This window comes from Melospiza melodia, chromosome 2 (genome assembly GCF_035770615.1).
Source record: "Melospiza melodia melodia isolate bMelMel2 chromosome 2, bMelMel2.pri, whole genome shotgun sequence".
Classification (NCBI taxonomy): Eukaryota; Metazoa; Chordata; class Aves; order Passeriformes; family Passerellidae; genus Melospiza; species Melospiza melodia.
Genome location: NC_086195.1, coordinates 83,595,962 through 83,608,872, shown reverse-complemented (window position 1 = coordinate 83,608,872; position 12,911 = coordinate 83,595,962). Strand labels below are relative to the sequence as shown.

At 38.0% G+C, this 12,911-nt stretch overlaps 1 protein-coding gene across 1 annotated transcript in view; it reads left to right on the top strand.

The window, feature by feature from the left end:
- UBL3 (ubiquitin like 3) overlaps positions 1-9,869 on the top strand; it is a 55,970-nt gene extending 46,101 nt beyond the window's left edge. The window contains exons 3-5 of the mRNA XM_063149109.1: positions 3,364-3,450; positions 7,621-7,698; positions 8,108-9,869. Of these exons, the coding sequence (XP_063005179.1) occupies positions 3,364-3,450; positions 7,621-7,698; positions 8,108-8,160 (218 nt within the window). The 3' untranslated portion in view covers positions 8,161-9,869. The remainder of the gene's footprint in view (positions 1-3,363; positions 3,451-7,620; positions 7,699-8,107) is intronic.
- Positions 9,870-12,911: the final 3,042 nt, after the last annotated feature.

Sequence of the window (12,911 nt, the reverse complement as noted above, 5' to 3'; positions counted from 1 at the left end):
CCTTCAGTTGGGCAGATTTTTAGATGTCAGAACTGTTTCCTACTTTATTTCTGAAATCTGCTTCCCCAAATTGAAGTACTTCTTTCCCCCTATCTTTAGACACTTTTCTTTATCGATCCATTTAGAGGATCTAGTCAGTGTGAGGAAATGTTGGAGATATAAAACCTCTTATATGAGAACAGCTAAAATAAAACATTGGAAGTCACAGGAATGCATTAGTGAAATTGAGTCTGAAGTACTTTTTCCTTACTGCCTTATCTTCAAAAGGATCTGGAATACTGATATTTCTTTAGGAAGAAAACGAATATAAAAGCTCATTTTAAGAGACATTAGAAGACTGGATGTTGTTTGTGTAAATATACTTGGTGTCATGCAGGAATACTGGCTTTGGAAAATGGACTTGAGAACTTAAGATGTGTATTCACATATGTGAATAGCTCCCCAAAACAAAGTGCTTCTGTTCTCCCCGACTATGATTTCATGGGAAAATAGCCAAAACCCAGACACAGCATTACATAGGATGAAAGAAAATGCTTCTTTTGGTACAGGACTTCATTTGGGTTACTGTTTTGATGTTAAAAAGACTACTATTTAGACAAACTAAAACATTGCACTATCTGTTTCTGTGGTGCCTTTGTCAAAGACATATGGTGGATAATAGTTTATGCCAAAAAGTTAATGGTGATAATCAGTATTTTAGGCCTTAAACTGGTCTTTGAGGTCAGGAAAAAAGTTCAGTTTGCTGTTTGATTTGCTGGGATGCAGTAATATGTATTTAGTAAAATATGTAATGAAGGAGGAGGTTTTAAGTCCTCTGAAGTATTAGTTACAGAAGTAAAATGTTTTAAAAAATAGGTTAACATAGCTTCTGTGCTGTACATATTTGAATGTACATATGTACATAATGTACAACATAGTTGTCATAACCAAATGTTCCTTGTGTACATTTATCTGAATTGGTAGAAGCAGAACTGGATTTTTTTTCCTTACTCAAGTCTGTGCCTGTGAACATGTGATATCATGTTCACAGTCTTGTGAAGAGCTTGAAAGTTGCAGATTCTGAGTTTAGAGTTGGTAAGAGACCCAGACCTTAAAGTCTCTTCTTTAAAAAAGTAGAACCAGACATGGAAATCTCAGTTCAAATACCTGCTGTCCTGGGGGAGTACTCTAAATTTTGATGAATATTTAATTGCTTTTGCAAAGAAGAATAGTCTCAATTTAAATGGAAAAAAGACATCTCACTTCAGAGTAGCATATAGATTTTCACAAACATTTGCCCATTAGATGTTTTCAGACTGAGAGTGCTCCTTTTTGCCACAGGACTGAGAAATCTTGATGAGGACTAAAGTTGCCTTGAAACAGAGATGTTACAATTGTTTTTACCACCATTTGGACTTGTCATGATCTTGTGGGGAAAAAAGGAATGAAATAACCTCTGTCACATGCTGACAGGATTAAGGCAAACCTTGCCCCACCTCTTTTGGCAATACAGTTGTTAATTAAGGATGTCTCGACTTGCAGTAGAAAATGCCAAATTTATTTTAATGTATATCATCTAGATAGGCTACCTGTTCTCTTCTTCTCCTCCCCATTTTCTGCTAAATAATATTAACTTCTTTCTTGTACAGCAATTATCTGAACTTTAAGAAAAAAAGGTAGATTTAGTGAGTCCTTGGCTCATTTAGTCATCGATGGAAATTAAAATTTGAATTCATGTCATAAAGAAATGTTTCAGACTTCCAGCCAAGAAGCAGAAATTAAAGGATGGGTAACTTGGCAGCTTAACAGTGAGAAAATACCTGTGCCAAAATCTAGTGTGTCTTCTTTTGGTTGTGCTTTTACATCAGTATGGCACTGTCAACTGGCTAAATTTCTCTTTACAGCCACAGTATAGTGGAGGTCAGATTGTATGGATTAAAAAAATCCAAAACAAAACTATTGTGGTAGCAGTGCAATAATTCAGCCTTGATGTAGCCCACTTCACAGCACAGCGGAACGGGCATGTGCTTGAATTGCAAGACAATTGAATCAGCCCCTAAGTGGAAATACTTGAAATTCAAATAGCTTTGGTTGCCTAATTTGATCTAATCTTATAAACCAGGCACATGGGAGCACCTGGGAGTGTAGCACATTCTGCTGTTGGCACCAGCTTTGCTCCCACCGCGGTCTGGGGCTGAGATGGCTCCTGCTGCCCAGTCTCTGCCTGCTTGCTTTTTGCACCAGATGCCTCTCTGTACACTCTGCAGCTGTGGCTTTTGTTTCACATGCTTCCCCTTCTACCCTTTTCAGTTCTTCTCCTTTTGTGGTGCCAGTTGCTATTGCCTGTATGTTAATTGTGTGTTCCCAGTGAACAGGTTGGTTTCTGTGGCTTGTCTTGATCTCTTGCTGAATATTGATTTTGCTATATAAACACTACAAAAACAGAAAGAGAGAATGTTTGTGAACAACTGTAGCCAGATATCTGGTCATCTAAGAAACAGAAGACACTGTATTCCCAGAGAGACCATTTAAATTCAACATTTCAAGGCTTTATGATACTTGTTCTGAAAGCAAAGTGCATATTTATTTGTTCTTCACATTGTGACAGGGAATGGGAAAAGAATAGGAAAGACCATTTAAGCTTATAATTTATTTATGATAGCTTAAGCACTGAAGGAAAATGCAAGCTTGCTTTTTTTTGAACCAGTGTTTGCTACACAAAAACACTGAAACACATAAAAATGGATGGGCCTTGGAGAAGCTCCTTAAAATGTATTGGTGGGTGCTCTGAGAGCGCTCTGTGGTGGCGGTCGGGGGCTGCTCAGGTCACTGCCCCCTCCAGACATGGAACTGGTTGGATCTGGCCGTCATCGAACTGCGCTGAGCTGCCTGCGGAGCTTTTTTTCAGGGCTGTGATCTCAGAGTCCTGTTTCAAGTGACCCATCACATGAGCGCTCGCTCTGTGTGCGGCAGCTTCCCGCTGCTGGAGAACGGCTCCAGCTAGTCAATTAGCTGGTGATGAGAAGTATGGCTTGGGAAGCCTCAGAATGGCCTGGATATCAAGATTCAGGAAGCAATTTGCATGTATGAAATATTTTCTTTAGGACTTGTGTATCTGCTAAATATATCCTGCAGTCTGTGACATCAGTAATATTTATACTTGCAGACATTATTACGTGTTTCAATGCCCAGGATCAAATAATAGATTCAAGAATAGACTTCAGGAGTGCTGGCCTTGAATTGTCTTCCTGTACCTTCAGCCTGTGTTCTCTCTTCAGTGTTTTATACAAGAGTCCTTTCCTGATTTTCTTCCTGGGTAAAGGTGAGAGAAGTCACAAAAGATGTTTTTATTACAATGTAACTGTGAAAATTCTCTCTCTTCAGACTGGGAAGAAGAACAAGTCAGCAGTCCAAATATCTTGCGGCTTATTTATCAAGGGAGGTTTCTTCATGGCAACGTGACATTAGGAGGTAGGAAAATAATTTTTATTATACGTGTTACAGTTTGGCAAAAGGGGATATTTATTTACAGTTCAATGAATACTACTTTATTGTTCAAGATCACAGGATGGCCTGCTTTATACTGCTGTTCTTGTGCATACAGTGACATTGTACTTTATTGCATATTTTTCCATCTTGTTACCACAAGCTGTTAAACTTTGCAAGGTCCCACCTGCCAAGTCAAGTCTCCTCTCACACAAAGCAACTGTAGTGCTGCTTTTATTTGTTGTCTTTCTAAATGGAATATTTTGTTCCACCTCTCTTACACTGCATTTGCAGTACAAGCTACTTAATAAATATCTGAAGTATTTTAAAATGCTTGATAAACTTTATGATAATTGGTCAAACAATACTTTAAATCTTCGTGCAACGCAGGGAGACACCCTGTGAATGAGAATGAGGGGAAGCATTCTTGCTGTCCAGTGCTCTCCCAGGGATACAATTGCATAGTTATGTGAAAACAACAGTAAATGGCTTCACTTCGATTGCTAAGGAAATGCAATTCAACTGTGCCCCCTCGTGGCAAGTGTTTCCCCACGATTACACATTTTGGTGGGAACCATTCATAGAGGTGTGACACACATTTGTTAAGTCATCCCTCCTTTTGTAGGTAGCATTTGCCAGTGGGAATATCAGCTGTATCAATGACTAAACAATATGAGACTCTCCATTCTGTGCCAGTTTAAAAACTAATTAATGCTTCCACTTTGTATGTTCAAATTATATATGGTTTGGTACCTGAATGCTGTACAGAAAGGAGAATATAATATAGTACAAAATCACCAATTAATTATTTTGAAGTTAAGAGGAATCTGAAAATAATATTTCTGGACTGCTTATGGTGATGTTCCATGAAGAATTGACTGGGATGATATAGCTATTGATTCACTTTCTACCATTCCCAGTGTTGCCTAGTGATGTACTTATAGATTTACTCTCCACATATATAAATTTTTAATGCTTCTATATATACAAACAAGATCATTGTCAGCTCAGCTGGAAGAACTCTGAAATTTTTATTCACTCTTTAATTTGTATTTTTACCAGGTGACAGTGAGTGCAGCTAGTAGCAGTTGGAGTAGAGTTGAAAGTCAAATGTTAAGTCTTGGATCATCTCTGCAATTAAAGATGCTAGTCTTACCCTACATTTCCAGGCAAGGATAGCTAACTGGGATTTACTTTGCCATTTATTTACTTTACACTTTACTGAGTGCTGCTCTTCACCACCAGTATTTTTCCCTTAGTGACATTTGTCTCAATATGAGAAAATGTTGAATATCTGTTCAATATATTTAATATATTATTTAATGAATTAAGCTGAAAAATAATAGCTGCATGCTGCTGACTATTGCATTAACTCAGGTCTATGAATTTTGAACACTTACTTGGGTTCAGGGCATTTTAGTTCATTCTTAATCACTCATGCGTTGAGATTTAATCATCATGTTTTTACCCCAAGGATCTTACATGTATATTAGCGTTTTTCAAAAATATTCTTGTTGCTGCATTGTTTTAAGAAAAAGAATCCCTAAAACCTTGGCTTAACTTCAGCACTAATGAAGTTATCAGGAGTAAGATTACACAGCTGAAAGTGGAACAGGAATTCATGAAACAGCCTGAAAAGACTCTTACTTCAGTTTGTGTTGTTCATTAGAGGTAACCTTAAGTGAACTAGTTACCTCTAAAAGGGAGGTGAAGGGGGGAGTTCATTAAACAATATTTATATTATGTTTCTTAACTTAGCTTAACTTGCATTAAACTTTTCTAGCTGCAGTTCTCTTTGAGTTATAGCACTTAGTGTTATATTTGCTTTAGGTGATTAGGAAATATTGACTGGAATTTGGACCTCCTGAAAATCATTTTATCATCCAGTGAAGCAAAAGTTTCCCAGGAAACAGTTTGATGTTTTTCTTTTTAATTGGAGTCCATTTTTGTTCACTCATACCTTACATGTCTGTGTAGTGTTATGAATTTAAGACTCCTATAAATTAAGATGCCTCAGAAAAGAGAAATTGGTAGGAAAAAGTGCTTTTGAGTGAAAAACTTTATTTTTGATAAATCATGCCTTGTGATACCCCCTCTGAATGGCCTGTCACTGCAGGAACAGCAGAGCTAATGGCACTGGGAGCGGTGTGGAACAGACCCCTCTGTAAAGCTGCACTGCTCCTGCCTGCAGTGCTTGAGCCACACTGCTTTGCTGTGCCCTGCCTGTGCAGAGGGCTGGGGAGTTGGCTAGCAAGGCACAGTCCGTTGTTCAGCTTCCAACAGGAAATTTAATCCTTTAGCTAAATATTTGCTCTGTGGTTTGCATTTCAAATAATATTAATTAGGGAAGTAATACATAATCAACAGTTCTCCATTTCTTGGTAGATAATGGTAATCAGCAGCATTTGTTTCCTTATTTACTGGTGAAGGGAAGTTTAACCCACCATGTGCCATGCACATTCCAAAAGGGGGTGAAAAGTAAGTTCTGACAATGGAAAATACAAAGCAACAGTGGAATTGAAGAGTTGGGAAAGGAATGAAATACAAATGGCTAAACTGAGAGAAAGGGGTGAGAACACAAAGAGAAGAGCAAGAAAGGATTACTGAGCATAGGTTAGACTGCTCAGTTGCTGTCGTGGTGCTCCAAGCAAGAAGCTGGAAATTTCTAGCAAGAACTTGTGTAAACTGTGCAAACTACTAGCTGAAATTAGTTAATATAAATATTAGCATAGTACTACTTGATTACTGTAAATAGTTAATCTCCACAACTCACTAGTGATGTCTCCTGAATTGTGTTGATATTATGAAAGATGTTCATAATGTGATTATTTTGTAATTCAAGAGTTTATATTATGAAGACAATCCTTTTCCATGGAGTTTGCAAAGAGCATATTAACAGTCAGTTACAGTTTTCAGTTGTATCGTGGTGTCAAGTACCCAAAATGCATCATCTTTGTCAGATTTCAAGTTTTCAACAGCTTCTAGTTGCAAGGCACAGGCAGTGCTTCAGGTAAACCAAGCAACTTTCAGATTTGCCTTTCCATAGAGATGGCTTTTCCCAAAGAACAGCTGCTTCAAAGAATCTTGTGGAGTTCTGTATCACTTTGTGAGCTTACACCTGTGTTTGAACCTGTGTTTAAATCATAATTTGCATTTATTTAAATAAATATGTAGGCAATGAACATGATTTAATAGTGGTGTTGTAGTGAGGCTTTTTATTGGTGAATCTTTAATCTATGCTGTAGGGATTAAAACAGAGGGGCATTTTTTGCTTCATTTGCCTTCAGGTTTATTGCCTATTCTTTATTCATTTATTCACTTAAAATGCCATTTCACTGTGTGTGAAAATAAAAGCGGTAACTTGAGTTTGATAGGATAAAGTCTATTCAAGTCAGAATTATTTGTGTATTAAGGATTAAATTCTTGTTAAATTTATCACTGACTTTTTTTTCCACTATAAAGTAGGAAGGGCAGAACTTTGCCAGAAGACCTTTTATTTCTTAGAAAAACAATCAAGGAAAATAAGTATGCAGTGTATTTGTATACTTAAATTGGAATATAGAAAATATTATTTTAGTTTCAGACACAAGCAGAATGAATTGTGGAAAGCATAATTTTTAAATTTTTTTTGTTGCTAAAGCTCACAAAGGCAGCATTTTGAGACCTACTACTTTAAATTTGATATTTTTCACATGCAGCTGATGTTACAGATTAGTATTAAAAGGCAAGATGCAGAGATTTTGTATTTCAAGAAATCTGTGTCATGGATCAAAATATGTGTAGAGGCTCAATGTTTTGATATCTCAGGAATAACAATTTGGTGGCTGCATTAGCAATTTTTTTGCATCCGTATCATTAAAGAATGCTTAACCACCTGAGTCTTGGCATTAACGCCCACTTCACTTTTTTACTCAAAAGAGGAAGGCTAAGGTTCCTAACAGGAGTATCATGTCTTTTAAGAATGCAGTGTTCTAAGTGACTATTGTCATGCCCTGAGTCCCTGATTTACCAAACTTCAGCCAGTAAGCAGTTCAAACCTAACAGTATGAACTTTTGAGTAGGTGCTAATCCAATTACAGTTAGTTTCAACTGGGTATTTTGGAGGGAAAAAGGCTGATATAATGTGTTAATAACTCTCCCTTCTTCCTTTTGCAGCATTAAAACTTCCTTTTGGCAAAACAACAGTGATGCATTTGGTGGCTAGAGAGACACTGCCAGAACCAAACTCTCAAGGTAGGCTGGGCACTAGAAGAGTTTCTTATTTGAGTACATGGCAGAGTGGTCAGCTCTCTTATGGGCTCTTTGAGTATTTCATAGTAGAGAAAAGTCAAGTCCTTGTGCTCTTTTGTGAAGAAGTTAATGGAATGCTTTTCTACATGTTTATAGAAAACTAAGAAATTAACTTTCTGGTTTAGCATTTTTATATAGTGCAGAAACTTACTCAGACCTTAAAAGTTCTTGTTTTTATTGTGAAAAACTAGTCCTGATTTATTTTTCAGTTATGTATGCATGTGTACAGCAATAAATAATTTTTTTTTACTGGAAATAATTGAGAACAGACTTGTATTAAGCATACTCTCACACAGAACAGCCTCATTGCTTTAGAAATGTAATGTAAGTAAAACTTCCCTCTTCTTTGCAGGTCAAAGGAACCGTGAAAAAACTGGAGAAAGCAATTGCTGTGTAATCCTGTAAACCCTGTTAGCTTTACCTGCTAAGTGTGATGTAATATAGTCTTTGTCTTTCATGCTGCTGGAATAGAAGAGGCCCTACCTTGCTTCAACCACCTGTAGGAAGAGCCTGTCTGTAAATCCATGGAACTGAAATAATACACGAACACTGTCTCATTAGTCTTTTTTTAAAAAAAAGTGAAAAATCTATGAACACTTTAGTTGTTTATTTTTTTCAATTCCTCCTTTTTGTTTGTTGAATAATCTTACAGTACATCGCTTTTTGAAAAAATTCAGTCTCCAGAAAAGTTTGTGGTTTTTTTCCATAGCAGGAATCTTTTTGCTACCACAAAAATCTGCATTAACGGGATCTAACCAGTCAAGCTTTCTAGATGCAATTTGCACTAAATATGGTTGACAGTATATTTCTCCTCAACAATCTCTAACAATATTTGAGACATCTAGTAATAACCCACAATGTATAATGCAACACTGGAAAATAGTATATTTATAAGTAAAACAAATCTCACTTATGGCCAAATCAAAGGAAAAACTGTTAAGTCAATTCTACCTAAGTCAACCTCAGTGGCCAAACTGGCACAGATACTAACTAAACCAAGTCTAACTATATATCTTTTCACTGCAACAAAGAAAAAATACTATGTGCCTGTAATTTAAAAGCACTCTGTAGAGGGCTGATGAAACTGATTTTTTGTTACTGTGTGCACTCCGATCGTGTATTAGTTGAGTGCTTATTCAGACAGCACAAACAAGTGCAGAGAGTGCATTTCCTAGCCTTAATATGGGAGGGGTAGTTTCCTGTAGTTCATAGGCTTTTATTATTGTGCATAAATGTTAGAAAACATCATTTACTAATCAGTTTTATGTATTTGAATATTGGCAATTGGTGTTTTTCAGTCATTTTTCTCATCTGTACCTTAGACTTCAGTGTCATGCTTAATCATTAGAGATTTCAAAAGAATTATTAAAATTTAAAAAGCAAAAAGAAAAACTTCTGCCATAGTACTAGTTTTATTTCTTTACATAATCTGCATTTGGAATTAGTGCTTGCAATGGTATTAAAATCAGAAGCTGATTTTTGAAGGCATACATAATTGAAAAGGATGCCATTCTTTTATTTCATATCAATAATTTAAATGTTGATATGCTAAAGAAATTTGCACAGCACTAAAGCATGAGCTAGTTTCATCTAAACCTGTAAAAAATAAAAATAAATAAAAATTAAAAAATATAAAAGATTTTATATTTTTTCACTGGGGAGGAATTCTTCCTGGGTGAAATTACAAATATGTGTAGAATATATTTAATAAAAATCTTATAAAATACATAACTATAGAAGTTAAATATAGATTGGCGTGTAGTATAATAGAACAATATTCCATATAAATAGCTTTAGCCTTTAAAAAACTGAGTCACAGGTTGACATTGTGTTCTGTACTTAAGTGTCCACAACTCTTACAGATGTTCTGTGTAATCGTTTTTCCGAATGATTGGCATCATTCAAATGTAAACAGGTTATTTTATTCATTGTTACTGCTTTGATGAAATGCTTTATATGCAGTAGATTTACAAAAATATTGTTCATACTGATCAGAATTAAATTTGTATAGAGCAGAGTTTTAAAACAAATTGTAAATAGCACTAAACATTTTCTTTCTGCAACCTGTACTGATAGACTCTTCTGTAAACTAAATAAAAGAATATTGTAGTGCATTTCAGTGGTGTTTCAAGGATTGTAATTGGGCCTGAACTGCTTTTAATAGTACTTCTTAATCTAGAAATTAAGTAAGGACTCCATTTTATTTATTTTTTAAAAGGGAGGGGCACAAAGCTTGCTGGAAATGCTAATGGGATTTATCACTTCCATATTTGTTTTCCTTTCACTCCATAAGTGGCCTGGAAGTCTTTCTTCTGTAGAAGAGGAATGTGAGCCTGAGCAGTTGCAAAAGTGCAGCTGTGTCAGACCCTTGTGTGCCTGCCAGGAGCCGTGTGCTCGGACTGTGGGTTTTGCAGTTTTCACTTACTGATCACAGAGAGCACGGACATTCCCCTGAGGTGCTGGGAACTGAGGTGACACCACTGTGTGCTCATTACCAAAATGAACCTTGGGAGGGGGCTTTTCCTTCTGCTCTGCAGTGTGGTTGCTAAATAAGAAACTGTAGGGACACAATCCTTCTTTAAAAAGACAAAAGTGTGATAGACTTCCATTGTCCAAAATGCTGACCACCCAAGTAACACAGAATTAGATGGGAAATGGCTATGATAGCACAAGAAAAAAAAATGGTCTGAGACAGGACATGTTCAGTTAGTTAAACAAGTCTTTCAAATGCATTGATTTTGAAAAATAAATGCATGAGATGTAATCCTAGTTTGAAAAAGTTGCCAAGTACTTAATACAGAATAAATACATGAAAATCCAAAAGCTTCCATTTAAAGTATTTGGTGAGGTTCTGTAGCAAAGTATGTGGAGTTCCCTTTTGTTAAGGTGAATAAGATGCATATATGCACATGTCCAAGCAAATCCTTAAATACTGCTTGGAATTTAAAGCATGCCAAAATGACTCCTGCAGAAAGTGGATAGAACAGTTTGCCTGAATTTTCCCACCAATTGTCAGAGTTCTGCTCTTGGAAGAGCATTTCTGTTGTGGTGTGAGGAGGGTGGAAAATTGGGGCCGGGGGATTGCTAAAAGATGTGTGCTTTTTTCTTTGTGTGCTTTGTGTTGTGGCTTGTGCATTTGCTGAAACAAAAGCTGTAGCTCTTAGTCCCACATTTCCCAGCCTTGCGAAAGCTCATGCATATGCTTCTCTTCTTCTTTGATAGGAGTAAAGTGGATACTAGCAGCCCAAAAAGATTAAAGCTAAGTCTTTGCAGGGTCAGGCTTTTGGATGGTCTGATAATACACTGAAGAGTTTGACATTTGATTTGCACTGCTAGATGGAAATGATCTTTTCCCTATGCATTAGTTAATAGATGTCATGAAGGAAGAGGACGGGATGATCTGGAGCCCTTATTCTGAATACCACAAAGGGACTGCCTCTGTCTCCTCTACCATTTTGTGTGTGTGTTATGAACCATCACACATGAGAGGAGTGATATTGTGGCTGATAGCCCAGAGTGCTGGACAGCCCTTCAGAAGGACCCTGACAGGGGGGAGAGATGGGCAGAGAGGAACTGTCTGAAACTCAACAAAGGCAAATGCAGGGCTCTTCCCCTTGCACCAGCACAGGCTGAGGGAAGGAGCTCTGTGGAGAAGGACCTGGGGGTCCTGGTGAACAACAAGGTGCCCCTGAGCCAGCAGAGCCCTTGTGGCCAAGAAGGGCGTTGGTGTCCTGGGGTGGATTAGGATGGAAGAGCAGTGCCAGCAGGTCAGGGGAGCTGATCCTGCCCCTCTACTCTGCCCTGGTGAGGCACATCTGGAGTGCTGTGTCCAGTTCTGGCTCCTCAGGACAAGAGAGACATGGAGCTCCTGGTGCAGTGGAGAAGAGCAAGGATGAGCGAGGGACTGGAGCATCCCTCTTACAAGGAAAGGCTGAGGGAGCTGGGCCTGTTCAGCCATGGGAAGAGATGACTGAGGTGGGACCTCATCAGTGTCTTTAAGTATCTAAAGAAGAGTGCCAAGAAAATGGATCCAGGCTCTGCTCTGCAATGCTGAGCTACAGGACAAGAGGCAACAGGCAGAAACTGAGGCACAGGAAGTTCCACCTGAACATGAGGAAGGACTTCCTTACTGTGCAGTGATTGCACACTGGAGCAGATTGCCCAGAGGGGGTGTGGAGTGTCCCTCACTGGAGACATTCCAGAACTGTCTGGACACAATCCTGTGCCATTTGCTCTAGGATGACCCTCCCTGAGCAGGGAGGTTGGACCAGATGACCTACTGGGGAGCCTTCCAACCTGGCCCATTCTGTGATTCTCTAGTGTCTGGTAGCAATGAAAGTGCTCTACTTCTAACTTTTCTTAAAGGATAGCAAAATTATGGCTCTGGAAACAGTTCTGGGGATTAGCTCAGCTGCTGGAGGAAGAAAGCGTGGCCACTGTCTAATATTAGAGGCTTTGCTAAGGTGCTGCATCAAGATTAATTTAATGCTGATCTCTGCAGTTTCTGGATACCATTCCTTAGCACATTTGCAACAGAAGGAACAATGATTTAACTTACAGAGAAGAGAAACATAAGCACTTTGTAAAAACTTCCTTCCTCTCTCACAGGTAAGAAGGCAGGCAGGTGTTTCTGGGCTAGCTAGAAATCAGGGGTGGCTGCTGCTGCTTTCCAGGGGAGTAAAGCTTGTGTATTTTGTAGTTCTGTGTGTGCTCTGATTAGATTTCTTACACAAATCTTGCTTCAAGAAGCAAATAGACGGATGGATATACTTCACCTAAAACTCCCTTGCTAACTTTATGTCAGGTGGTTAAGCTTAAGCAGATTTTGAGCTATATGTCCTGTGTAAATTGGCATTTAGACAATTAACAGCCATTACACTATTGAAACCGGGAGGAATTCTGTGCCTAAATCAGAGTAAATGCCAAGATCTGTTAAGACTTAAAGAGAGTTCCTTCCCCCTTTATTTCTGCTGCAGTACTGAGGCTCTTCATAGACAGCCTGTCTTGGCCGTAGCTTTGAGTTTCAAGCTTATTTTCAGAGCACAAGAAAAGATTTGTTGTTACTCAAGAGGCTGATGGTGATATATGGTTCATGATAATAAACTGTTAAGAATCTTCATAAAATAGGATAATAAAGGCATATTTGTCCTTCTGTG